At 33.6% G+C, this 27,655-nt stretch overlaps 4 protein-coding genes, 1 long non-coding RNA gene and 1 other non-coding gene across 21 annotated transcripts; 2 read left to right on the top strand and 4 right to left on the bottom strand.

Moving 5' to 3' along the window:
- The first annotated feature begins 6,311 nt into the window (after positions 1-6,311).
- LOC140825707 (uncharacterized) lies at positions 6,312-10,365 on the top strand. 10 transcript variants are annotated; one of them, XM_073187632.1, is made up of 10 exons: positions 6,330-6,435; positions 6,475-6,500; positions 7,601-7,686; positions 8,097-8,234; positions 8,327-8,548; positions 8,643-8,764; positions 8,884-9,066; positions 9,160-9,444; positions 9,568-9,840; positions 10,089-10,365. In XM_073187632.1, exons 2-10 carry the CDS (start codon positions 6,498-6,500, stop codon positions 10,346-10,348), a joined length of 1,572 nt encoding a protein of 523 aa, XP_073043733.1. In that variant the 5' UTR covers positions 6,330-6,435; positions 6,475-6,497; the 3' UTR covers positions 10,349-10,365. The 10 variants fall into 10 exon arrangements, with proteins under 10 accessions (XP_073043738.1, XP_073043737.1, XP_073043734.1 ...); XM_073187633.1 differs by having other exon boundaries at positions 6,314-6,500; positions 7,578-7,686; positions 9,580-9,840; XM_073187635.1 differs by having other exon boundaries at positions 6,315-6,500; positions 8,160-8,234.
- A 1,835-nt stretch (positions 10,366-12,200) lies between these two features.
- On the top strand, positions 12,201-12,303 carry LOC140828712 (U6 spliceosomal RNA). The gene has a single exon (XR_012117281.1). It is a non-coding gene; the product is annotated as a U6 spliceosomal RNA (small nuclear RNA).
- An 823-nt stretch (positions 12,304-13,126) lies between these two features.
- On the bottom strand, positions 13,127-15,949 carry LOC140825705 (uncharacterized). 3 transcript variants are annotated; one of them, XM_073187624.1, is made up of 9 exons: positions 15,686-15,949; positions 15,536-15,601; positions 14,932-15,012; positions 14,790-14,843; positions 14,639-14,707; positions 13,918-13,980; positions 13,725-13,807; positions 13,574-13,639; positions 13,127-13,458 (listed from the first exon to the last, which is right to left on the bottom strand). In XM_073187624.1, the coding sequence occupies exons 1-9, from the start codon at positions 15,911-15,913 to the stop codon at positions 13,266-13,268; spliced, it is 903 nt and encodes a 300-aa protein (XP_073043725.1). In that variant the 5' UTR covers positions 15,914-15,949; the 3' UTR covers positions 13,127-13,265. The 3 variants fall into 3 exon arrangements, with proteins under 3 accessions (XP_073043725.1, XP_073043727.1, XP_073043726.1); XM_073187626.1 differs by having other exon boundaries at positions 13,341-13,444; XM_073187625.1 differs by having other exon boundaries at positions 13,341-13,639.
- A 1,716-nt stretch (positions 15,950-17,665) lies between these two features.
- LOC140828091 (endoglucanase 21-like) lies at positions 17,666-20,255 on the bottom strand. The gene is made up of 6 exons (XM_073191070.1): positions 19,720-20,255; positions 19,272-19,582; positions 18,710-19,186; positions 18,498-18,624; positions 18,239-18,411; positions 17,666-18,156 (listed from the first exon to the last, which is right to left on the bottom strand). Exons 1-6 carry the CDS (start codon positions 20,084-20,086, stop codon positions 17,785-17,787), a joined length of 1,827 nt encoding a protein of 608 aa, XP_073047171.1. The 5' UTR covers positions 20,087-20,255; the 3' UTR covers positions 17,666-17,784.
- A 1,146-nt stretch (positions 20,256-21,401) lies between these two features.
- Positions 21,402-24,858, bottom strand: LOC140825704 (auxin efflux carrier component 6-like). Of its 5 annotated transcripts, none has more exons than XM_073187622.1 (7): positions 24,258-24,858; positions 23,214-23,713; positions 22,241-22,442; positions 22,045-22,130; positions 21,816-21,973; positions 21,657-21,733; positions 21,402-21,573 (listed from the first exon to the last, which is right to left on the bottom strand). In XM_073187622.1, the coding sequence occupies exons 1-7, from the start codon at positions 24,680-24,682 to the stop codon at positions 21,507-21,509; spliced, it is 1,515 nt and encodes a 504-aa protein (XP_073043723.1). In that variant the 5' UTR covers positions 24,683-24,858; the 3' UTR covers positions 21,402-21,506. The 5 variants fall into 5 exon arrangements, 3 of the variants coding, with proteins under 3 accessions (XP_073043723.1, XP_073043722.1, XP_073043724.1); XM_073187621.1 differs by having other exon boundaries at positions 21,404-21,573; positions 23,196-23,713; positions 24,258-24,857; XR_012116726.1 differs by having other exon boundaries at positions 21,546-21,573; positions 21,816-21,953; positions 23,196-23,713.
- Positions 24,859-25,698: 840 nt separating this feature from the next.
- On the bottom strand, positions 25,699-26,296 carry LOC140828090 (uncharacterized). Its single transcript, XR_012117113.1, has 3 exons — positions 26,205-26,296; positions 26,027-26,128; positions 25,699-25,943 (listed from the first exon to the last, which is right to left on the bottom strand). It is a non-coding gene; the product is annotated as an uncharacterized lncRNA (long non-coding RNA).
- Between the last annotated feature and the right edge of the window lie 1,359 nt (positions 26,297-27,655).

Genomic DNA, 27,655 nt, shown 5'->3' with positions numbered 1-27,655 from the left:
ATATATAACATATTCAATTTGAAATTATTTTTAATATTTATATTAATAAATAAATTTACTTATTTAAAAATTAAATCGTTTAATCCTTACATGTATATATATGTGTGTTTATATACATGTTTGTAAATTTTTTAAAATACATCAATTGATTAACATGTAATCTTATTTTTAAATTGATAATATAAATGTAAAAAAATATTATTTATTATTGTGTGAATATAATTTTGTATAAAAATATCATAGCTTACATATTAATCAAAAATACGAAAATGAATTTAAAAAATCATTGTTGTTACGAAACTATTCAATTATTAAGAATTAAACAACATTTTTTTGATCGTCTTTTATTATTATTGAATATTACATTAATTTGTATAAATCATAAATTAAAATCACAAAATCAATTCTATAATTCAAAATTTCCCCGTGTTATTAAAATAAAAAATTATTAAATGAATAATCAGCCAAAAAATGAAAAATTTGAAAAAGAAAGATGAAAAAATATATATAGAGATACACTTCGAAAATTTGAGAGAGTAATAAAAATAGATGAGATGAGAGAAGATATGAAGATATGTGATGTGAAGCGACAGAGAGAGTTAGAAGTTTTAAAAATCCATTCAAATCTTTGGGGTGAACCAAATACAATTTTTTACAATTTGTAGTTGTACATTAGGCTTTAATGTTTGTATGTCAATGAATTCCATGGAGTTATTAAAAGTTCATGGAAAATTTGAATACCTGTAGACTTTTATAGAGTTTATAAAAGTCAATGTTGAATACCACTTGACTTTTTAAAACTCAATGAAAGTTTATTTTGAATACCACAAGACTTCTATAGAGTATGCAAAAGTCTTGATTGAATACCTCTAGATTTTTAAAATCTACAAAAGTCATTAAAAGTCAATAAATTTCTCACGTTGAATACACCCCCTAAGTTTAAAATAATCAGTAATCATGGAAAAAATTATCACCCCATGTGATTTTATATATTCATGTTCTCAGGGCTTCACATGTTCCCACGTTAATTAATAATTAAATGTTAATGACAACTAAATTATTTATGATCTTTTATGACTATCTCATTTAAATACAATGTATGTGAGTTGTGACATAAGCTTCCCCTTCAATTGCCAATTAAGTGTGTAATTAATGAATCCAGTGGTGCACATGAGCAACAATTATATACAAGTGTTTCTATAATTGGTATCAGATTCAAGCTCATGAGTTCGATTCTCGTTAATTACATGGAATGCAATTATTGAAAAAAAGTAGTTGTGTGTAATTTGTCTTTGCTTGTTGGAGCAATCAAAATGTAGTTTTTAAGCTGTTATACAGTCTAAATTTATTGGGTTGTGTCATTATCAGTTGCTATAATTTTTAGTAAAATGACGAACGTCCAATACAACAGGACATATTGAGAAGGAAAAGAATATGAAATAATATAAATGTAATCCAATTGGTTGTTTCTTAGCTAATGCCAGATAAATTGGAAGGCTTCTATAATCTGCATAGAATGACACATGATTTATATATAATATATGTCTATTTTCACATGCCCACCATGTCCAATATAAAGCTTAATTTGCGTAAACTTTTCTACCATGGGGCCAACAATGACTTTCTAGGGTTCTACAGAGCTCATTCGATATACAGGTCACAATACCATAATATTAAGTTTTACAATTAGTCCAAATATTATTGTCCACAAAATTTTAGTTTTTGTTTTTTTTTTTTACAGTGACCCTGATATGTACCTAATAATTCACCAACGATCTAACAAAAAATATTAAAACTACAAAACAAGGAACCAAAATCGAAAAAATGGAAGAATGTATAATTAAGGGAGTGGCTGCAACCACTAAAAAGTGAATAAAAAAATTCGTAATCACTTTTTTCAATGGTTGCAAACACTATCTGAGACTCAATTTTCACAACATGGAGGACCAAAATCCCAAATATTAATTATTACATTTCATTTTTAAGATTTTTTTTTGAAACACTTTGTGTTTGGTTGGATAGATTTAAAACACATGGTTTTCAATTATAATTTTATTGTTAATAATGAAACAAATGATGAAATTTTCAATTAATCAATTACTTATTTACACACTATTTAAATAAAATAGAATGAATTTCAACTGACTTCATTATTGAGTGGACTTAAAATTCATTTTAATTAGCATGAAGAATTATATAAAGTGCATTTGAAATTTATAGTTTTGCATAAACTATAAAAATACATTTGAAATCTATATATTTGAAATATATTAATCCAAATGCAATATATTTTTAATAAATGATAAGTTAATAATGTAAAGCAATTAAAATTTCCTCTTATCTTATTCGTTCTAATTTTATAGCTTACATCATCATATATGTAAGAATACAGATCTCCATACCTGACACAAATATCATATTATCCCAACAATTGTATTTTTCAAATTTGAATTGTTTCGATGAAACTACTTATTTTTACCAAATTATTAAGAGAAAATGAGAGAAAAAAGTAAAGATAAAAATTGCAAAATAAACATAACAGAAAAATAACAAAATATTATAAATATTTTATCTCAATATAATTATACTACAAAAATAACATCTGTTCTATACTAATAATTCTCTTAATTTCATCTAACCACCGTTCAACAAAAATATACAAGAATTAATAAATATATATGTGTAAACTATATACACATAGATATTATAATATTAACATCATTTTATAAGCGATTCATGTCTATACAATTAAAATATTATCTAAACATGATATTTTTTGTTATTTTCAAATTATTTATTTTTTCATATTTTTTTATCAAGAGTTATATAATAGTCTAAAAATTTTAACTTATAAATATTTAAAATATAGATAAATATATGATTGAAGATTAAAAAAATATAATATTTTAGGAAATCTAAAAGTTTCATAAATAAAGTTATATAATTAGGTTATAATTATAATTTTAAAGAAGATGTCCACAACTCTGATTATATATATATTGGATCCGATTATTTGATTTACGATACTATATAAGATTCAACATTTTAAATCCTTGAATTGTTTTGAAAATTCAGCGTGTTTGGTATCACATTCAAATTCTTCATCCACCTCTTCTGATGAGAGCATAAAAAGGCAACGGTGGAAGAAGAGAGAATGGAAATATTTTTTCGGAAGTTTGGTAAAAAACGTGTTAGAAGCAGGAGGACTGCACAAAAAGTTCTTGGATAAGCTGGATAAACGAGAGCGGGATGAAGTGGAGAGAGAGGAAGCTTGGAGGAATCAAGAAACGGAGAGAATTAATCGAGATCATGAAGTTTAGGAACAGGAGAGATCAATCTCCACAGCCAACTGGCAGCATTTTTGCAGAGGCTAATTACTGAGCAATCAAACTTGGGATTCACAAAGTTTGGTAAAGCATCACCGCTTCAAGTGTATTAGATAAGTATGACTGTACGAGTGATGAATGAACATTGAGAATTATGTCTTATCCATGTTGAAAAATGTGTGAAGTAAAATCTAATATATTAGCTCTATATTTGAGCTATGAGTTTGCGCTCCAAAGAACACCATAAGTTTTTGCAAAATGGGAAGACGTTGGTAGGCTGGGTTTCGGTAAAACACGTGCGCGACCGGCTCGGCCCGGCTTGGTGCGGTGTCTTGACTATTAATCTTTTTGGAGAATGTTTGAAAAATAATTTGAAACAGTCCAAAGTGTACCCTTGAGTCCGAACACAGAACCGTGCGTCCCCTCGGCTTTGACTTACCACATAAGTGTGTTTTCCTTAACTTATGAGGCTCACTCTATAAATAGTTCTATGCAGACATTCATTACACACTTTTTCTACATCCTCATTAGTCACTAGAACCTGTTGTGCTACGTTTTCTGGATTGTACGTGTTGTCGTATGTTAGAAATGATTCACGTCGATGTAAAGCACTGGCCAAAGGGATCCCTTTCGGAGGAAATCTCCGCTGCCATGGGCAAGCTAGGATACAACCGAAACCCTAAGCGATGCCAGGAGAAATGGGAGAACATCAACAAGTACTTCAAGAAAGTGAAGGAAAAGGAGACCCCAAGACTCGAAGACATGCCCATATTTTCAACGTCTCTATGCCTTGCACAAAAAGAGAGCGAAGAGCACGGATATTCCCTCCTCCAATCACGAGTACTTAGTGAAACTCAATAACCCAATGCTGCCGATAATGGCTCAACCTGAGCAGCAATGGCCGGTAATTGAGAAACAGCAGCAGGACTCCAAGTTGCATGATCAAAATCAAGATGAGGAAATCGAGAACATTGATCATGAAGAATATGAGGAAGAGGAAGAGGAAGAGGGCTATGAAATAGTCACAAGTAAGCATCCATCTTCAATTTCAAAGCCTCAGAATGAAGAGAAAAGTATATCGAAATGAAGGCAAGTTGTCTGATCAGGAAAGCGGAGGTGGCGGCGAAAGGAGGACTGTGACATTCAGATACAACACATGGGGTGATTCATTGTTGGTTTCGAAAGGTTATAGTCGTAGGGTCTATTTTAATAGATATAATATTAAGAGTTATGTATTTATAATTTTATTAATTATTTTGGAAATAAATTAAACGTAAAAAAAATGAGAGTTTTAGTTCAATACAAACAAAGAAAATATAGGTGATCACTTATAGTAGTAGTAGCCCATCTTGCAACAAAATCATAGATTTAAAACAAGATCAAACCTCTTTCACAACTGAAAAAAACTAAGGAATGGTGTTGTAAGATATCATATTATTTTATTTTTCATATTATTTGGTTCATGGAATGTAAATGGTATAGTCTAGCTATTTTGAATTCTGTTATTTATTTCGATTAGTAAAGAGTTGTGTAACAATGTGGATGAGAATATTTGATTTGAAAAATGATTTAAGACATTATAAAAACTCTCATCGTAGGATAGAAGAACCTTCCATTCAAGCCTGGCTATACTTGAATCCATCATATTTACTATTAGAATTTCATTCAAGTTAAGAAATTTTGAAATCAGATATTTGAATTTTTTAGCTCCGACTTCATAAATCCAAACGCACCTTCATGGATCATATTTAAAATCACGATTTGCTAGCAGACATTGTCGAATAATGGGGAAAAAAAATCATATCCCTAGCTTATAATATTAATTCGTCATAAATAATATTTAAAAGTAATATTATAAGACTTAATCTCAAGGAGAAAGTTCTATGTATACGTTTCAATTTTTGCTTGCAACATTTTTATATGGAATATTATTCATGACGAATTAACATATCATCTTTAAGCCTTTTTGATCAGTCCTTCTTAGTGTTTCTAAAATACATATTCTCTATATTTATTAGTGTTGAAATTACTCGAGTAATCGCTGGCTAGTGGGCTGTATACTTACCATTTGTCTACTCAAATGAAAGACTTTTTGATTTGGACATGCTCTCGAGACTAAGTAAAATTTTAATTTTTGAATTTTTTTTTTGTTTCTTTTTAAGGGGGTAGTATAATTTGAATATATATCTAACTTGTAATTTAAATATGAGTAGGTTTTTACGAGACTGTCTCACAAATCAGACGGGTCAATTCTACTTATATTCACGATAAAAAGTAGTACTCTTAGCATAAAAAATAATATTTTTTCATGAATGATTTTAATAAGAGATCCGTCTCACAAAATACGAACTGTGAGATCATCTCACTCAAATTTTAAGCCCAAATAAGTTCAGATCCTTCCAAAGAAGCGCATATTGATGAAAACATAGGGAATTGGGAGGGTCGCTAATAAATCTATATATATTAATCCGCGATTGCATTCCATAGGAGATAGGTTAATTTGATTTATACTAAGAAATTTAATTTGAGAAGTGATTTCAAATTAAATCTCTCTCTTATTTTTTATTTTTTGAAATATATCGCGATTAGTAGTTGTACAGTACAAATTTGAGTTGATAAAGACTAAACCCAATATTAACATACTAAATTCATTAAAAAAAAAGATTTTTTTTAAAGTCCAACGCCCCCATTAAACAATTTATGTCATGATAATTATTCTTTCTTGTAAATAAAAAACACGTAATTAAATGAAAGTGAGATTATACGCGAAATTTAAAATTCATTTAAACAAAAACAAGCAAATCTTTAATGGGTCTATCCAGAATAAAAAAATGATTCTCACATAAAATCGAGATTTAGACCCAAATTTGAGACTAATTTAACCCAAATTTGAGACTTTTAAGGATAGATAGATAGCTACATTTACTTGTTTTCATAGGTATAAAATGAATTTTGCTCTCTCTGGAAAAGTTGATTCATATTTTAAAAAGGAAAAGAAAATAAAAAGTGTTTGGACTCTGCGCCCAGCCACCCACTCCATATTCCACTTCACTCTAAAGCTTCTGCGAGGACTCGATCCTCAGATATGTGTGTTATCATATTGATCCCTGTTCGCGGCAATTATTGAGGAAAATTCATCTCTCTTTAGGTTCGCGTGATTTTTCTTGGAGCATGGTATACCTTTCTCGCTTCTCATTCTTTTTCCCCTAATCAGCATAATTTTTCGAGGTTTTTCACTTGTTATTGTGAATTGCTCTATTATGCTTCGGTTTCCTTCTTGGTTTCCTTCTTTTCCCTGATTTGGGAGTCAAACCTTTACCATGTTTAACTATTTGATTTTTTTGCATTTTAATAATTTTTTCCCGGGTTATGTACCAACTTTAAATTTCGACTGAAGTTGTGGAAATTCGATCGTATTTAGTAAGTTGCTAGCGTGGCTAGATCTTTTGATGTGGTCACTATGAGCTTGAAACTCTTTTGGGGTTCTACTTGCTTAAAAAAATACGAAAATTTTAATCTTGGCCTTTATTCTCTCTATTTTTTCTTTATTCTCTCTATTTTTTTTTAATATTGTTAAGATTGAAACTTGGATCTAACTCAACCCAAAAGCTAGCTCAAGGGAGAAGATTGTCCAAGATCATATATACAACTCCCAAGTATTAAATACCACCGATGTTGGACACCTAACACACTCCCTCGCGCCAGAAATGAACATCTGGAGCGTGAAGTTTATAAATAACCAATTATGGGCATAACGACTGTCCTAGTTATGGGCAAGCACACCCTTCTCACGCCCAGGAATGAACATCTGGAGCGTGGAGTTTACAAATGACTCAATTATTAGCAGAACGGGTGGTCGAATTATAGGCAGTTCAACACATAACGGTGGAACCTGGACTCTGATATCATGTTAAGATTGAAACTTGGACCTGACTCATCCCCAAAAGCTAGCTCAAAGAAGAAGGATTATCCAAGACTATATATACAACTCCCAAGTATTAAATACCACCGACGTGGAACAACTAACAGATATGTAAGCAGTGGATCTAAGTTTTTAGCTAAAGGGTGAAATAGGATTATCCTTGCAATACTATAATGTTTGAAAAATTGCGTTGTTTTTGTTAGGCTTAATCGTATGACTCTTTCTAGAACTTCTTTTTATCATTTCATTTCTTTCATCTTTATGCCTGTGATAGAAGAAATTGTAACTAGATTTTTTTCTTTTATGTCCCCGCTTCTTTAATTGCGAAGTGGTGTACAATTTAATCATGCAGGAGACCACGTGTTTGCAGTGTGGCTATAGAGGATCCACCAATGCCTTTGTATATTGTGTCAAATGTCTAGATGTTGCCGTGCATCGGTAAGCTGCATATTGCTGAAGTATAGTTACCTTATGTGTTATTTTTTGCTTGACCTAATATTTTGAGTAACATGGACAATTGATCTGAAAAACACAGTCTTTTTCACTTATCTTTGGCTCTGATTAAATGAGTCCCAATTAAACATGAACATGTGCATGCTAATCAGCTTCCTACTTCTCCGCACTCAAGATTATCCTGAACTGTAGTTGATGCTTTCTTGATTCTTCATTTCCCACTCGGGTCCCAGAGAACTAGAATGACTTGTTATATGGGCATTTGCCATGTGCTAATGACATTTACAGACACCCATTTGTGATAAAGAAGTAATCAGCAGACGCTTTTTCCCCTAGTCTTTCAGGTTTACACTATCAGGGATTTTTTCTTTTATTTTTTTTATCCTGCTTTTCAGCTACTGTCTAGATGTAATACCGGGTTACAATGAGTTCATCCATTGGGTTTGTGATGAATGCAGAGATGAAGCCCAAAACAGAAAATCAACAGTTGATAGCCATACATTTGCTGAACCCGCCATCAAGCCCATTTGGATGTGAGAAAAATTAATCTCATCACACCAAGTTTGTGAAAAAATGCATTTGTTTTACTCGTGCGTAGCTTTAATTGCTACTTCCTTGCTGACAGGGGAAGTTTCCACATATTGAACAAAAAACCCAGCATGCTTGATGGAGTCATAGCACATGTATCTACCAGAGCGTGCCCAGAAGTGCACGCAGAGTCAAGTCAATTTCAACCTGTGCTACACCTGGAAATGCTTCCCAAGTCTGATGTTTGGCCAAAAAGTTTTGAGATATCAGAACTTAGTTGGGACAATATTGCACTCTATTTCTTTCCATCGGAGATAAGGTGTTAGTAATGATTTTTCTCTGTATCTTGTTCTCTTTCTTTTTTATGTTTTATACGTTCTAACCATACAGTTTTTAAAATTTCTACATGGAAGTGAATGGAATTTTGATATTTTCGTTGATGAAATGATGCATAAAGAACTTGCCATGAGAGCCTTTGTGCAGAATGCTGAGCTTTTGGTCTTTACTTCGAGGGATTTGCCTTCGCTTTACTGGAGTATGTTTGTGTCATTTTCATGGCTAATGTGCATTTTGGCGCTTATTTTACAGTTGCACTGGGATACTCGTTCTTCATACCATATCTACTAAGCCTCCTAGAATAAAACTACTCTGCAGGGTTCCAATACAGATATTATCTATGGGGAGTATTTAGAGGAAAGCACCGCCCCCCGGCAAATTCTCATTTATGCAGAGAGGAGTTGGGAAGACACGTGATGATGCATGGTGTTAGTGGATGTAAAATTACTGAAACAATGAAGAGTTGTGATGCTCGTAGTTTGCTTGATACCCTGAGAAAAGGTAATAGTTATGGTTCAAGCACTGGTTGTGGTAATTTTTAGGAGGTTAATTGATGCATTGTAGCTTCCTTTTGTACTATTGCTTTTGAGAAAGGCGTACCGCAGGAGGATAAAACGAGAACTTGTATACATGATGGTTGGGAACAGCCCAAACCTGTGAATGATTCGAGACATACGGCGGAGTGTCACTGTCATTACTGTGGTTTTGTGTCATCACTTGGGGGGATCTCACATCTTAAGGCACATTTGGGGGGAGGGGACCCAAGAATTCATGTACCAGGATGCTGTAAGGTGCCGCCAGAAGTCAAAAGAATAATAGCTGACTCGATCTCTGGATGTGTCCAAAACAAGAAAGCACAGTGCGTAAAGAATATTCAAGGTGTGCCTTAAGAGAGTGATGATTGTATATGTTTAAATTTTGTGGCAGTTGAATAGTTTTAAGCGACTGACATTTTTTCTGTACTAGAGTAGCATTGTCTTACATTCTTTCTTACTTTTGAAGTAGAAACCACAGGAAAATCTCGTATGAGGGGAAGGCCGCTAGATGATGCTTGGGACCACGCCCTGCCAATGGATGATATAAGGCAGGGCACAAAATGCAAATATTGCAACTTTTTCTCTAAACGTGGTGGAATTACTCGTTTAAAAGCACATTTGGGTGGAGGTGATCCTACAATGCGAATTAAAGGTTGCCCTAACGTGTCCACGGATATCAAAAATTTGATGGAAAAAGAGATGAAAACATTTAATGAACGGCCAAAGAGACCTTTCCAAGGTAAGACATCTATTAGTTGGTAACATTGGTAAAGTATCCTCTTTAAAGCATCGTGCATCCACATGGAACAAATATGTGGTGGGAATGGTTCTAGGATTTATGATGTGGAAAGAGACGATTCAATGGATTTGTGGGATGAAACTTGTATTCTTACCATAAATAAATTTAATTTTGTTTTAGTTTAGGCCAACTTTTTCGAAGTTCAGGGTCCTGCATTATCTTAGCATTCTTTCTTTCTTCGAAAATAGCAGCCACAACAAAATCATCGGGAAGGGGAAGGCCACTTGACGATGCTTGGGAACATTGTATACCGTTGGATAACATAAGACAAGGCGCAAAATGCAAGTACTGTAACTTTGTTTCAAAACGTGGTGGAATTGCTCGTCTGAAGGCACACTTGGGTGGCGGTGATCCTATAATGCGGATTAGAGGTTGCCTAAACGTGTCAGTGGAACGTAAAGAAATTGATGGCAGAAGGGATCAAGAGATGTATGAAAACGCCCAGTGAGCAATCTGCTGGAGGAATTTACAAGGTATGTTCTCTTTCCATGGTAAGACTTTTTTAAGTTGGTGAGAAAAATTCAAAATTACTCTTTCTTCTAAATCTTAACTTAGAGTTTCAGAGAAGTTACGCATAGAATCTCTAATCTTATTTTGGTCGTGCGCTCTTTCATTCTTGCAATACAAAAGTTTATATGTCGAGCCATGATACTTTTTATGCTAATGTACTTAACTAAAAAACACTTATAGGCATACTTTTTTTTGCAGGATATGAAAATATAGCAACATAAATACAAAGGATTTTCTCCTCCCGGAATACTACTCTAAAAATTGGCCTTAAAAATCAATTCATGTGAAGTACTCAGAGCTGAAAAGATGCCATCTGAAACAACAGCACCGGAGATTCCATTAGCTTCAGTGCCTTGGCAGATTTGATGATTCACACCAATGACACGGAAAATATGATGCTGTCGTTTGTTAAAGGGTTCGAAAAAGAAGGTTTTTCATTCTCCCAGAATAGAATACAAGTGTTTTGTTTCTATGTGGAATTTTAGTTTACGTTCATGTCCCTTTTTACGTGTTCCTGATCCAGTACACGCCATAAGAACAAAAAAATTAGAATTGTAAGCAAACTGTGTGTCTATGCCAAGTTTTGAGGACAAAAGTTTGTTGCATTGGCACTGTTTGTATGTTTGAGGATGCAAATGTTGTTGGCCGTTCTTTTTAAATAAATAAATGTCGTTAGAGTTTTGATTATTTGAAAATATAAATATAAGATATGTTTTTGTTTGCCGAAAGATCGGAAATGCTCCAAGAAAATGGATTATTGACCGTTGATAGAAGTTGACTAGACTTTATTATTATTATTATTATTATAAGAAAATGGATTATTGACCGTTGATAGAAGTTGACTAGACTTTATTATTATTATTATTATTATTATTATTATTATTAGATGAAGTCGAGTAGACTTCTTGCAATTTTATTTTTATTTTTAACGGCCTATTAACAATGAGTCTTTTCATGAAAAAATGATCGTGTGTTTATCTTAAATATTTTTCTCTTTTTATGAATGTCAATAGCACGTGAGAAGTATTGGCAAAAAGACAAACAACCCGACTCTTTCGCTCCTTTTTTTTTTTTTCTCTCGAGTTAAATTTTGGCATACGAAAGGACTCTTTTTCACCCGTGATTGCAAATTTGACTAAGTAATCATATTTTTTTAAAGAACGAGTCCGATGAATAAAAGAAATTTGAAAATTTCCAATCAAATTATCTTATAAAAATAAAATCACAAGCTGGAGTACTACAAACGGAGTGACCCAACTTACTCGAGAACTTGGCATGAAATTCTGATTTTGGCCATATATTTTGCTCCCAACTAAATTGAATTTTTTTTGATGAAATCTATTTCTGTTTTTATATCTTATTCCACATTTTCTCCATCAGGCAGAAGTAATAAAGTGCAAGTAAGTGTTGAAATGGTTCAAGGTATTTGAGGAAGAAATTTGCAGGGAGATTTGGATGATGTTGATTTGTGGGGTTGATTTTCTTGAATTGGGTCAAAACATTTATTATTATTATTATTATTATTATTATTGTTGTTGTTGTTTACCTGAATTTATCTTGTGATTTCTTTTATTTTCTTCTTTTTTTTTCTCCCTGATATTTAAAGTCAATAAATTAAATAGTATATAAAATACACCATGGGCTCTGAAGCATTGGATCCAAAATGCTGGGCCACAAACGTGGGCATGATTCCGTGGCCCAAAATAAAAGAAGCTCTAACCAAACTCCCACATTTATAAAATAACGGCCTTATCTTATTGTTATATACTGTTTGCTCCACACCTAAGTTCGTCCCTTCGGGGACATCCGATAAAATTGGAACGATACAGAGAAGATTAGCATGGCCCCTGCGCAAGGATGACACGCATAAATCGAGAAATGGTCCAAATTTTTTTTCTCCAGTTTTCCCAGAAGAAATCTGCCCTAAATGATGAATTATTTCTTCAGCTGTGCTGTGAATTTTTCTCTGTGGTCCATAAACTTTTGGATTTGCTCTGAGTTTTACTCAGTCCACCAGTTCTGCTAAAATGGCTGAGATGAAAAGATTTAGGGTTATATAATTGTAAAAAAACAGCATTTGTGGACATTTTTGTTTCTTTATCCTGTGCTGCCGTTGATCTTGTTTGTCCAATGTAAATGTCAGATCCACGAAATCTTCGCTCTTAAAAAAAAAAAAAAAACAGCACATTGTATGAAGTATCTACTGTTTTTTAGTCAAGTCTGCGATTATCTAAAGGCATGCCTTCGATGGGTTATCGAATGTATGAATTAACCTAATCAATTTTTTTAATTAAAAAATCGAATTTATAAATTAACCGACCAATTTTTTTTTTAGTTAAATTGGTAATTCACTCACGTTTTTTCATCGAAATTTTGTTCATCCGTCTTATTATTATTAGTACTTTTGTAATGGAAATTTTTTAACATTATTATTACTTATTTCATATGATTTGTATTACTATTTCCATCAATATATTAGGTTTTTAATTTAAATAATGATTTTAATTAATAATATAATATTACCAAAATTTTAAAAATACATAATAAAAACGAGGGGCAGGGATTTGAAACACCATTTTATCATAATATATTTTTCAAAAAAATTGATATTTTTGTAAAAAAATATTATTTCACGTATTCTTTTTTTTTTATTTAAAAAAAAAACAAATGAATATAAATAAATAAATATTATATAAAAGCTCAAGTTGGATACTAATCGAGCTCAATTTAAAGGATCAATAAGTTAACCCAACTCATCTTACACTTCAAGCTACGATAGATTACCAAATTCCATTTCGAATCAATGATTCCATTTCTATGCAACCAAAAACAGATTTAAATATACAACTTGTATTCTACCGAAAATGTGCAAAAGTACATATTATTTGTCCAATGGCCAAACAAAATCTGCAAAATTTCTGTTGGTAACGAATAGCATTTGTGCTCCAAGAAAATTTTCCAGGAATCACCAAACACTGCTGAAAATGGCTACTCATTGCATTATCGAGGATTCCACTTAATGCTGCATCCGACACTGGTGAAAGAGAGCTGAAGCTTACAATTTTCCATCCTCAAAACATTTTTTAGTTTGCATTATATCGAATTTAACATTGCAACAGAGGACACAGAGAAAAGAAAGCAGGATGACTGGATGAGTGAATACCTGGGCTTCTGAGTCGCGTTTACGGGTTGTCCACTTAAAACTCTGTCTATTGCTAAGCTCAAATCCCTAAAAACAGCATCAAATAATCCTTATGAGCACGTGACCGAATTTTTCGCTCAAGTAAAAGCTTCCTAGCTTGATGCAAGTATACCTTCCTGTGATGGGAACATTGCTACCAGGTCGTGAATCATCAAACTGTCCGTGGTATACTAACTCGAAAGGCCTGCGACCATCCTGCCACCGGAATAATAATTCACTACCAACAACAATTAAAATTCATTGGCTCTTCAAAATTATTATAATGGTCTATGTATCAAGATAATAATAAGACGCCAAGGAGTTACCTTTTTGAATAAGAAAAATTCTGGTGTGCAAACTGCTCCAAAATTTCTTGCAACATCTTGCGACTAACAAAACAGAAAAACAAAATAATAGTCAAAAAATTTTGATCAACCGCATTTCTTGTGAGCAGAACAACTTATCAAATCACCTGAAGAAGGTAGATATTCAGTTGCATTTCAGCATTTGGTTGTCTTGAGAGATTAATAATCCAATCCATACAAATGTTTGGTTGTAATTTTATGTATTAATTATTCTTCACACATCAATCAAATAATTGATTTTTTATCTTACATCAATTAAATCATTGAATTAAAATTACAATGTTATTATTTTACATCTTTCTTTTATTTTTATTATTAACTATTGGAAAAAAAAATTGAATTTCACATCTTATCTCAAATTTAATCGATAAAACCAAACATATTATTATTATTATTCAATATTATTTCACATCCTACTCAAATATTTTAATTACCACAACATCATTTATCTATGCAATCTCATCAACCCAACCAAACAGACTAAGCAACATTTTTTTCCCGATAGCAACAATGCATCATTATAAATTGTATAAAAAAATCAATATGTAAAAATAATAAATCTATTGATTGGAGATATTCCGATTAGTACTGCCATTAACAAATGATGTTATGATACAATAAAAGAAATGGATACGCCAAAAATTTACTTCAGAGACAGAAGCAAGATATTCGAAATGCATACCTCGTCATAAAGATACGGAAAAGGATACTTAAATACTTTTGCATCTTCAGCCATGTAATCAGGTCCATCCTGTGAGGAATAAGGTAATTTTGGATGAATAATTCAATGACTTAAACATGGGTCAAGTTCTAAGATCTATGGCAATCTGAACCTGTGGATGAGTGGTCACAGAGTTTGAAGAAATTGCTATTACTGCAAGCCCTTTCTGCAACAAAAGTATACAAGGGTAAATACATCCGTATGTGTGACGTTACAACAAAAGAGAAACAGCAAAGGAACCATAATTAGCTTGCCTTCATGTAAAAGTTTGAGAGCTTTACAATATCTTTCTTCAAATGTTTAACAAATGGGCAATGATTGCAGATGAACATAACCTGCATCAGCACACAGTTTGTTTCCCCAAAGCTTGAAAACGACAAAAACAAAAGAAAGATGGGAACAACGAGAAGAAAGCAAGCATTGTATACTGGGTCAGAACCAGCAACGAGCGAGATGCAAACCAATGAAGATGTTCTGAAATTCTATACATATCTTTTCTGAACCTACAAGGTTCACTTCCCAAAATCCATTGAATCGTCCCCTCAGCCCCATAAACCTTGAATTTGATCAAAGACCTTGTATTTTTCTTACTTCCAAAATCCCATCGTTAAGGGCCCATAAAAATATCAATTTCATCGGGGAAAAAGGTTATAATTTTACCTTCCTGTCACTCAACTAAATTCCTATCTCGAGCTGATATCTATTGGGAAAATTGAAGCATAAAGGAGCAGTATAATTCAAATAAAATAAAAATGAGGCAGAATACAACGTAGTTTCAGTCAATCATGTTTGAATCACATTACCAAAATCAACAAAATAAAATGATACCCTCTTACATGAATAATAAAATATCAATACCAGCAAAGCCGGGTAAGATTCAAAATCCTCCAGTTTCCACAAATTTCCAGTCAGCGGCTCTGGAAGCTACAATCCGAATTCCCATTTTATAAATAAACAAAATACCCATAAATTAAATATACTCAATTTACCATGAAAATTTTCACAAACCTCGAAATCTGGTGCTCTGAAACCTAGAGACACCCCTTTGGACTCGGCTCTGGCAGCTCGAATCACAAGCTTTCTTGAGGGCAGTACAGTGGTCCCGCGACTCAGAGGATTGAAACCCATGATTGAATAACATTTCGAAGATGATATAGAAGAGCTAAAAACTCTGGTCGCGAATAACGTACGCGGGAGCGTGAGCAGCGATATAGTGACAGTTAAGGCACCCGCCATGGCTATGGGAAAATTGTCACCTCCAAATAATGATGATACGCCGACTACACAAGTCTCTTAGTTGGAAACTTCATGGGCTTAATATTGGGCCATTATCATCTATGGTCCAATAATCATATAACATATCAATTTGGGCCAGAACCAATATTCAAACACGCAGTTTTACTTTAACTTCCCAATTAGATTTTTTTATTAGCTCATTATGATTTTTAATATTATTTATCGTACTTTTTTTTTTTTTTTTTTTCATATTTTGTAAAAAAAAAATAAATTGTTGATTTCGAAATTTTTACTAACATATTCTTTGTGTTAACAATATTTTTACGAAATAAACTTATTTAATATGATATTTTGAGTTAAGTATTTTGTTATTCTTCAATATTGAAGTACTATGCGCTCCATTTATTTTAAATATTCATTTTATACTAAAACAAAGGGAAAAAAATATAGTATCAACTGTACTCTGGTCTGATGACATGCTACAAAATCCCTTTTTCCTTATTGTGACTATCTCGAAGGTAAATAAGGCAAGTCTTCATATGACTAGTTTGTTATAATAATTGGGTCTCGAAGCTTATGACATCGTCCCAGATTTGTAACTTTGATGCCAGAAGAGTTGTAAGTCATCACCACGAACTCTGCTGTGTATTTATATAAAATACACAGTATAGAATTACGGTTAACCAAATTCAAAGTTAACACACCATTCACAGCAATCATTCTTATTTACTTTTGCAACAGATAGGGTGGTCAATATACTTGACTTGGCTCATCCAGATGAGCGCAGGTTCGGACTTCAAAAATTCCTTGTCTGTTACATACTCATACCCAAAAATTAAGATTTTATGACATTTTTAGCAACCATTTTACATTTGTAGTATGTTTAGTACTACTGGATTTTTTTTTGGTATGGTTGCTATATTTCACTTTCTATGATATTGAATCTTGCTCGACTGTGTCAATAGAAAAACGATATAAATCGTTGTCATCGTTTACGTCGTCACCGCGGCAATCTTCAGCTCGGCAGCCATCGTTGCCCATCTCGTGGCTGCTGCGACGGTTCTGTCACCTTGTCCGTCCGTCGCCGTTGACGTGGATGCCTCCTCTGCCACGGCTGTATCCGCAGCAATCTCCGTTGTTTCCGTCTTATTCACCGTACCCGTCGGAACAAAAAAAATTGACAAGGGTAGTTTTGTTTAACTTAAAATTTTAAACTTTTAATCAACCTAGGGGAAGTTAATGATATTTTATGTGTATTATATTTGTATCGAATTTGTAGGAGATAACCTATATATTTAGGTTGATTTATGTGCCTAATATATTTTGAAAGGTTTAAATTTTGGTGTGCGTCAGTTTTTTTCGGAAAGTTTCAAATTTTTGAGGAAATTTGTTTAAATGATCAGATACGGTCTCACGAGTCTCGTATTTTGTGAGATATATCTCTTATTTTTGAGTCATCCATGAAAAAGTATTACTTTTTAGGTTAAGAGTACTATTTTTTATTGCGAATATCGGTAGGATTGATCCTGTATCATGGATATAGATTCGTGAGATCGTCTCATAAGATACCTACTCAAGACTATAACTAAGTCAGTACAAATTTGTTGTAGTTAAACTTCAATTAGTCAAATCAATTCAACGTGTTTATTTAATTAATTATTTTTTAAAAAATAATAATAATTTTCAATATGAATAAATGATTCACACTTCAAAAATTTCATTCATTTAAATACATTTCTGTATGAAGACATGTAATATTCGTTGTACGGATATTTCCGTAATTTTATTAAGTCGCTTTTCGATAATTTGTTGGTGAAAGATCTTTGAAGACTTCACTGGAGCAAAAAAGAACACGTGTCCTTGTTTGGAATTTAATGAACATTTCGAAACATCCCCATTTCGTCTATGCCTAAATTATGGGCATCAGAATCAGCTGGATCCAGAAGTGCGACGAGGGCCGCTACTAAACCAGCATTGCTTGATATGCTCGGCTCTGTAAACCGCGGCTTGGCTCTATCGTCCAAGAAAGCATCGTTTTTATCTGGCCCTCCTACCATTGCTCCAAAAAGAATGTTGGGATTTTTGTCTTTCGAATTCAAGAACTCGTCTCCTTCTGAGCATGAGTGCCATTTTCCATCCTGCGGAATTGATGCAGCCCTGTGGTGAACATGCACCGGGTAACGGTTCCCGTATCCTACCATGTAGCTCATCTTCATTGGATTATCTCCTAGTATGTAATTCACCTGGAAAAAGTAGACTTTTTATGAGTTTGCCACAAAAACAATCGTACATCTTGATTCTTTAAATCACAATGTGTCCGAGTACCTGAGAGATGGAGAAATCTCGTAACATTTGAATCGAAAAGATTGCGGTATTACAACTGCCACCAGTTCTGCTCAACAGTTCAAGATAGTCGCTGTATAATTTGCTGAGAAAAGATGCAGTTGCAACATATTGGAGTGGGGCGTTAATATCTGGTTTTAGGAGAACTAGCCCACCTGAACATTTCGACAAAAATTCTCATCGCATGCATGAACGTATAGTAAGATCAATAAACTTAAGTATTATATTTCTTTAAATTTACCGTTAGTCACACTTAATTTTTGATTAGAAAGATAAGAACACATGAGCAAATCTGTTCTGTTTGTGGCTAATGCATCTTCATACGGATAGCCAAGATCTATGAAATATCTGATTCTTGTCATCAAGACCTGCAATATGAGTTACAATCTGTTGCAAGATCAACAATTATGTTGTACCCAAGACATGAAACTCAAGAACACATAGAAGTTTTACCGCATTTGCTGTGAACTTGTTGTTCCAATAGAACACCCCTTTTTCCGAAACCAATTCTTCCTTCTCCGCGGAATCAAATTTATTAGTTGAGTACTCTAGGTAACTGCTGTTCCCTGTAGCGAAAAATAACCATGTTCCTCCCCAAACTAACTCATCAACATAAGTTGTCGAGTTGTAAAAATTGACGGCTAGACCGCCACAAGCACCATCGTCGGTGTACTTTCCAGGCTTGTGGGACCGATCCTGCCTCGTTGCTAAGTTAAATAAATTTTCTGCTGCGTCAACTAATCTTTTTGAATATTCCTTATCGCCAATGAGAACGAGCGATGCAGCAGACATTGCTGCAACCATCTCTCCGGCTAAATCAGCAGCAGTATCATCACACGCAGAAACATGCCTAGTATACTTCATGTCCTCTGGTTTTTGCCAACAATTAATGTCGTTTTCTTGATTCAAACTGCCCTCGCTTCCACCAACCTTGATTTCCAACACAAAAATGGATCAACTTTTCACTCATATATATATAGAAAAATATCGTCAAAAGGGCTTTGAAATGCTTGACCTGAGAATATAAAACAGCTGACTCTTCATTTGAAACTGGTGGAATGAAGACTTTGAGCAAGTAATCGGTTCCCCATTTGATAATGTCTTTTATATGATCGAGCTCTCCAAGGTCAGCATACTTTTGCTGATACTCAATCACTGTCCAGCTTAGTAGAGTAACTGTATAAGCTGTAGAAAAGCTAAACTTCATATTATTTCCTGAATCATAGTATCCTCCGACAAGATCAGCATTGGTTTGCCCATCTTTTCCATCATTTAAACCAGAATCTCCCCGAAAATTAATCGTACTGTTCCTCGGGAAATGACCCGCTGCCATGAACAAACAAATGGGGTTCAAAAGAAAAAATCGGTGACTTAAATTCCAAAAGGATGTCAGGAAACATGCAAAGGCTGAAACTACGATGGCCATTTAGTCACAGAAATTGAAAAAAATTCAAAAAATATACATTTCTGAGCGTCGAAAAACAGAAGGGCTTGCTTCAAAGCAAGCGACAGGTTCTTGGGACCGCCATCATCTTCATTCCTGTGTATCAAGAAACGTAACAGTAGAACCAAAACAGGAATGAAAACAACCATGAAAATCGTCGTGTAAACGCAACGCCTTAAGAACCCTTTGTCGCCGATGGTTAGATTGAAATCCACGGATTTAGAAAAACGAGAAGGGAGAGTATCAAATCCGTCCACTGATCGAGAGAGATAACTGAAGTCGACTTCTATGGAGTTCCAGCGACTGGAAGAAGAGATTAGCCTGCCTGATTCAGATGAGTGCACTAATCTGCCACAGTGGAATTCGGCTTCCGACGAATCGGACATGGCGGAAAACTCTTTTTTTTTTTTTACACGTATGAATTGGTGAAGAAGGAATTCCAAATGTATGATATAACTGCACTTAACAACCCACTTATTCCGGATGCTTACAAGTTACAACTAATTTCGAAGGTTTTAATTTTAGTCTCGTTTTTAGACATAATCTAAAAAGAATAAAAAATTCTTGACGGAAGCATCAATCAGTATTTATATACAGATAATTATTTCAAATGTTTTTTTAAAAAAAAAAATTGAGGAGAGGACGGTTAAATTGAGCTTAAAATATGATATTTTGTCCTCAATTTTAAACGTCCAAACCTTTTACATTATGTTATTTCGATTCAATCCATGTCTCTATTCCAATTTAATTTACTTTTAGCGGTGAAAAATCCTTCTTGTTCCTAAAGATGATAATTTAGTACATTTTTCAACCCATTGTTTTTCCTTTTCTGAAAAGTGTAGGTCTCTTGTGAGACGATTTCACGAATCTTTATCTGTGAAACGAGCTAACTCTACCGATATTCACAATAAAAAGTAATACTCTTAGCATAAAAAGTAATATTTTTTCATGGATGACCCAAATAAGATATTCGTCTCACAAAATACGACCCGTGAGACAATCTTACACAAATTTTTCTCTTCTGAAAATATATTTTAATGCGTGACTATATACTTGTGATGTGAATGATATATATTAACATTGGTCACAATGTGAAGGCACTACTTTGTCGAAATCATGGAATCACTTCAATAAATTTTGTTATTCAAAGATTTAATAAATTCAGATTGTTTATTTAATTTGAAAAGGACGACAATTAAGTTAGTTTGTGGTGTGGAACATTGAACAGTTCGATATAAGCAATGAATTAACTGTCATCCTTCCAAAGCATGGCTTTTGCATGCCTGTCATGAATAAATCTAGGTTTTTCAATTATATATATAATTCGCTATTGAATTTTGATTAAATAATCATCTTTTCGAATACACGCATAGATGTATTCAGAATATTCTGATCATATTGATATTTTTTAAAAAACTATTTCTCATGACAGTAACTAAAATATAAGAGTAGATCTCTTGTGATACATTTTCACGAATTTTTATCTGTGAGACAAGTCATCCCTATGAATATTCATAATAAAAAATAATACTCTTAGCATAAAAAGTAATAATTTTACATTATTGACCTAAATAAGGTACTAAACCGTCTCACACAAGTTTTTATAAAATATAATGAATATAGAAAACAATTAATTAAAGAAGCATGAGTACTTGATTCATTTTAAAATTAGCAAACTTGTAACTTGAAATATAATTTCATGAAATTCGATTAAATCTGAATATCACAGTTTGAAAATAGAATTTGTTTTACACGCTTATACATATCAAGTGCTGTTGAATTGGACCCAATAATTAAGTGGGAGGTTCATAGGCCTAATAATATATAATATAGTATTGTGATGGGTAAAGAAATCAACATGCCGAATATAACCCTGCAAAAATCAGTCGAACAAAAGTTTTAAAAAATATATAGAACAAATTAAAAACAATTTTACTCTTCAAATTTTAGGCTCACCCGGTGCTTAATATGTCTGGATGCAACCCATATTCTCTAGCAAATACAAATGGTACAATCCCTTGGGGAAGAGCTGCCTACACAATACACAACACAATACACAATTACCCAAAAACAATACTGATATATTACAAAAAGTTATAAAAGAATTTTTAATACCTGAACTATGGCCGCATGAAGGTGCACTCCTTTAAGCCCGATGGCTAGAGACGCCCCAGACATCAACATCGGACCGCCTATAAATCTGATCACCATCGATATAGCCGCCATCTTTAAGCCGCAAGCGATTATTCGAGGCTGGAGTGCCATGAACAACCCTAAAATAATAACATTCAGATTTCCCTTGTTTTTTTTTTTTAAAAATAATTAGTTAAGATAAATAACATACCCAAACTGAACATGGCCATCCCAAGCCCTGCATCCGATATGATTTTGATCGAGTATTTCACCACACTCGGCATTGCCAGTTTCCATCTGTTATCTCATCCCAAACAGATTTGTTATTTCATTATAAAATCTTTTTTTAAAAATTTAAAATTACTGATCAGATGTGTATGATAATTGAAATTAAACTGACAACTTACTTAAAGGATATGAGAGACCATAAAAGGCCTAAAACGCTGGAATAGGTATTTGGATTCCGCGAAAGCTTCCTTCCAACCACGATTAATATAATTCTTAGCATAACCACAGCACGTGGCATTTCGTGATTGGCCGGTTCACCTTTCATATCATATCCCTCTTCCACTGGAATCTTTATGCAGTCTCTAAAGCTAAGATCTTTATCTGGAAAAATATACATATATTGCACACACGGATCTAGTTTTATTAATTAATTTCCTTTAATTTTAATATAATAAAGATATTTATAATCATCATTATTATTACCATCATTACAACATAAATTCAAAGGAGCAATGATACAAATATAAATATCGAATCCTAATTCAGACTCACGTGCTTCCTAGTAATAATAATGCCATCCATTACCCAAAGTAAGTTGACCCCAATTACACTGCAAACACTAGGAAAGAGTAAAAGAAAAAAAAAAGGTCCTTTAAAAAAAATTAGAATAGGGAGAGAGACACAATAAAATCTTTAGATCGGTTTTAACAAATTAATGAGAGATCTGGTTTAGAATCCTAATTTGCAGTAACGTTATTTTCACGAAAGCTCCTCTCCAAATTAAAATATTTTAGAATTAATTTAGTATTATTTTTTTGAAGAAATTTATTAGTTGTATTAATTTGGCCACCAACATTGTCAGGTCAATTCTCTGTACGTATGCTCAAACGTAACGTGGTGGCATATTATGAAAATCTACATGCAAAACCCTACTGTCTACTGAAGCCTGCCATCTGCATGCATTGTCCCAACTCTTACGCCTATGTTTCCCGATTCTTTTTCTTAAATTTTGACGAATAAAAAAAAACAGAATCCAATTTAAGCTATCGCTAAATCCAAGCAAAATCTTGCAAGAGATATACAGTACTGTCAGGGGCAATAATTGACGTAACATTCAAAGAAGTTCAAACGTACCTCCGATGTTAACATTACCTCCGGACCCCTCTGATGGCGACTCCCACAGGATTTTCACCACCGGTGATGGCAGACTGGAAACCTTACCCGCGGCGGGGCTCGTGGCGGTGGAATTCATTTCGTTGAAGCTCGAAGCTCTTGGGGTGGGTTGGAGGGAATATGCGTCAGAAGAAGCGTAACCCGAGATCTTTGGGCTGAAGGGTCGAAACCCGAGCCCGAACTCGTGGGGTGTGTTGATGGAGAATACCTCGGCGTTGGAGAGATTGGAGGCGCGTGGGGTGACCCCCACGGAGGATGATGGTGGGGTGGAGGATGTGGAACGTCGGATGCGGACACGAATAATGCGTCCGGCGTCATCGATTTCGGAGTCAGTGCAGAGTGGGTTCCGGCCGTCCAGGGAGATGATGTCATTGTCGATGTCGAATTTGGTTACGGCGGCGGCTGTTCCGCCGGGGAATTGGGTTTGTATTAGTATAGTTGCAGCTCTGTATTCAAAGAGGAAGAGCAGCAGTGTGTACCTGCAATTAATTGAAACTCTAAATTATGTAGTTTACAAAATCATTTTCTAGTGCAATTTAGGGAATAAATTAAATTCTGTCAATATTTAATATAAGCCAAATTGATTTAATTTCAGGTTTTAAGCATCTAAAGTAGAATTAAATGCGGATGTTAATTTAATAACAGCATGGTAAAAAAAGAAAAGAAATCTTTTTTTAAAACAAAAAACAAAATTGAATTTCAACTAAAAAGTAAAATGCACTTTCCCCTCTTAAACTTTTGACATAAAATTCAAGTAACCAAGCATTTAAAAAAAGACAGGAAAAAAGGAGAAATAAATTTCGAAAATTGGATGCACAAAGGTTTAAATAGCAACAAAGTTTTCTACTAAAACAAAATCACCAACCTATAAAGAGGTTGACAAGGTGGGTTCAGCCGTCTCTCAAGTCTCAAATAATAAAGTTTCAAACTTCACATACAGTAAAGAATGTATATGTCGAGACATGCGAACAAAAATATAGCGTGCAAGTATTAATCGACAAGTATATTACAATATATACATACCAGATAATACATTGAAGCACAACCAATTGAACCATGATGCTCTGTGTGAACTCCCCGTACATGGCTCTAAGCAAAGGTATCCCCATAACCAATGTATTTGGCAAAGTTGAAACCGAGAAAATAGTAATCAACCACTCCGATTTCCCACTAAAAATGCACCAAACAGACAGCAAAACAAGCACAGAAACCTTAGAGATGGTGTCCGCCAATATGAACTTGGTGTTCATTTCATAAGGGTTGTTCTGTGATATGAAATGAAACGATAGAACCGGAACAGCGAAAACCGCAACGAATCGGTTGATGCCTGAGCATTGCTCCGGAGAGAATATGTTGCACCATTTGACCGATACATAGGCCAAGAACATTGCGAAGTAGAGAGGCACCATAGCACACATGACCTTGTAGAAATCATCTGCGCTAATCATTTTTTTTATTATTATTTTTGTTTGTGTAGTGAATGTGTGTGTTTTGAGGCTTCTTATATAGAAAGATGTGGTGTGTTGAAGGAAGTACCTATGATTCTTAGACTTAACAACAACTTGGCATGTACACACTAGTAAATGAAGGGTGGGAGCAATATTTTCTCTAGTGATTGAAAATTAGCTTTGCAGATTATGTTGTCCGGTGAAGTTAGTGGCTACATTTTAATACTAAATATTGATTACTGGTGGTTGAAAAACTTATTTAATTATTTTCGATTTAAAATTATAAATATGATGGAAACTGGGCCAGTGTGTGTCTCTGAAGTAGAGTACTCTGTTTCACGAAAATTGTAGAACAAATGGGCAATGTGCTTACACATTGGAACAATAGTGTCACGCCTCAATTAGCTCGTGCACGTGTTGGAGAAGTCCATTTCTCCACCTCTTATCATGTACAGGGGCCGGCCGGATGAAGACATACATTAAAATAATTTTCAGTATTCTCGTAGCACAAGGGTAGTTAAAAATAAAAACAGAAAATCGTGGAGATGAATGAATTAGGTGGAGTGTTTGGGAAATAAGGGGCAAGAATTGTCCATACGTGATAAAGCGAAAGGAATGGGCCCAATATCCACGCATGCACCAGCCCATCACTTTTCTGTTTTGTCCCATTCTCCAGTGCCATTTGTCTTCCTACTTCCATCCGAATCGAATCGAATCGAATCGAATCGAGCGGCAGTGGACAGAAGTGAACGAGAGCGGACGTAGTGTTCCTTTGTTTCACACCTAGCGGCTTACTGCTGTGTGAGTTAAGAGATTTACTTTCGTTGAAAAAGTAGACATAATTTATTGTTTTTGTGCGTTAAATTCTAACACGTTAGTTTGGATCGATTATGTTCCGAATTGGTTTTAAAATTAACTAATTCGAAGTTTAGAATAAAAATTCAGACCAAACCGAAACAAATCAACACTATAGTTTATATGTATCATTAATAATATGATAAAATAATAAGGCTATAACATCTTTAAGGCTGATAAATATATCTACCTGCGTGAACCAGTCGCCAACATGGTTTCTCTTTAGAACCTCCACATTTGAGAATTCCAGCATACGGGCAATTGCATCTCCAATGATAGTTGATCTTAAGTGACCGACATGCATTTCTTTTGCTATGTTAGGTGAGGAGAAATCAACCACAGCTCTTTTCACCTGAAGCTTAGGAGCCCATGTTTCTATACCATTGACTGGCATCTTTTAAATGCTCTGCACCAAATTGGGTAATTTCAATAATAAAAAAAAAAAAACACAAAATTTTAGCTTAAAGAGAAGTCCTTTATGTTAATTACTTTTGCTATGTAATGCCGAGACACTACAACATTTATGAATCCAGCTCCAGCTATTGTGCATGAATCTATAATCTCAGATGCAGGAAGATTTTCCCTGATGGCCTAAAAACCAAAACACATTTTACAAACATTAGATGATATAAACACTTTATTTAAGAAAAAAGTGAATAATCAGTACCTGTCCAATTGGTTGTGGACCTCTAAATTGAGTACCCTTTCCTTTAACTTTTGATCATAATCCCATGGCATTGTTGCTGTAACAACAAAAAATGATTCAGTAGTTAACAAACACAGAAACCATAGGTAATGTAAAGTTATCCGATGCAACATACAATAGAAATCACCAAACTCGGGTTTTTGGCATATAGCAATAGAGGGATCTATGCTCACCTCCTTAGGGACAGTCAATCTCATCGACTCTTCAAATATCTTCTCTAGTTTTTGTTTAAGACTGCCCACAATCTCCTGGTCCTGCGCAAGTAGGCACACACATAAAAAAAGCTCAACCACATAAGTTGTAACCAGTTTTCTAACTATCAAATTCAGTAAGTGATGTGTCTCTGATTGACTTCGGGAGTATAATATCAGTACGTGTTTTGCCTTAGCTGTGAAGCATCATAGAAATTGGTTGCAACAACTCACATTTGCCATATCGTTTTTCTCAGGACTGGAACATATTTGTTCCTCTTCTAACTTGGACTATGAAGTATAGAAGATATTTTGTATTTGAGATTAAGAAAACAACGTTAGTTCAATACTTTTGAGAGCAAAAATGGCCGATGGAGACTTTCTCCTTATGTGAAAGCTACGGTGATACATTATCAAAGTAATACATATATTTTATTAATTCAATTAACTAATTGTAGTTTCCTTAATTAATCACATTAATTAAGTTAGTGGATTTCAGTAAAAATATGTCTCTCGAAAATAGCACATCTATAAATTTATAATTATGCAATATTATTTTTCTTTTTGTGCAAGTTTTTTTAAAATTATAGTATCGTGAATATTTTCATATAACATAAATCAAAACCATATTTTATAAAAACTATGGCTATATTTTAATTCAATTACAATACAATTTAATTATTAAAGTTCATTTGAACTTTAATAAATTAGTATGATGAGTTTGTATTCTTAAATGCCCATGATTCATGCTCTCATTATATTAATCTCATCATAATCCCGATCGACGATCCAATATCATCGATGTGACAATTTCAACTTTTTTGTTATTATGATGTACGCTTTAATTTTGAGTTCACCGATGTTTAAAAAAGAAAGGTGCACCCCTTTCGTATTTATATTATATCTGACCTCATTATGTCAAATTTATTTGTTATTTTTTACAAACATCAAGGGATGTGTATATAATATTTAAATATAGTTGAATTTTTTTGTTAATATGAGAAAACTTGGAGAAGATAGACATTATTAACTCTTATAATATATTATAAACTAGTGTTTATTTGCACGCGGCTACATAATTTTAATTTATGAACTAAGATTGGTAACTTACAGATCCGTTCTGATTGGCAAGAAATCTGAAATCAGAACCTTGGATTGTGATCAAACCATTCAAAAATCCCACATTTATCGTTAGTCATGGCGTCAAGAAGTGTAAGGAAA

The sequence above is a fragment of the Primulina eburnea genome, chromosome 3 (assembly GCF_022965805.1).
Source record: "Primulina eburnea isolate SZY01 chromosome 3, ASM2296580v1, whole genome shotgun sequence".
Taxonomy (NCBI): Eukaryota; Viridiplantae; Streptophyta; class Magnoliopsida; order Lamiales; family Gesneriaceae; genus Primulina; species Primulina eburnea.
Note: the sequence above shows the minus strand (reverse complement) of the source record. Positions and strands in the feature narration are given on the sequence as shown.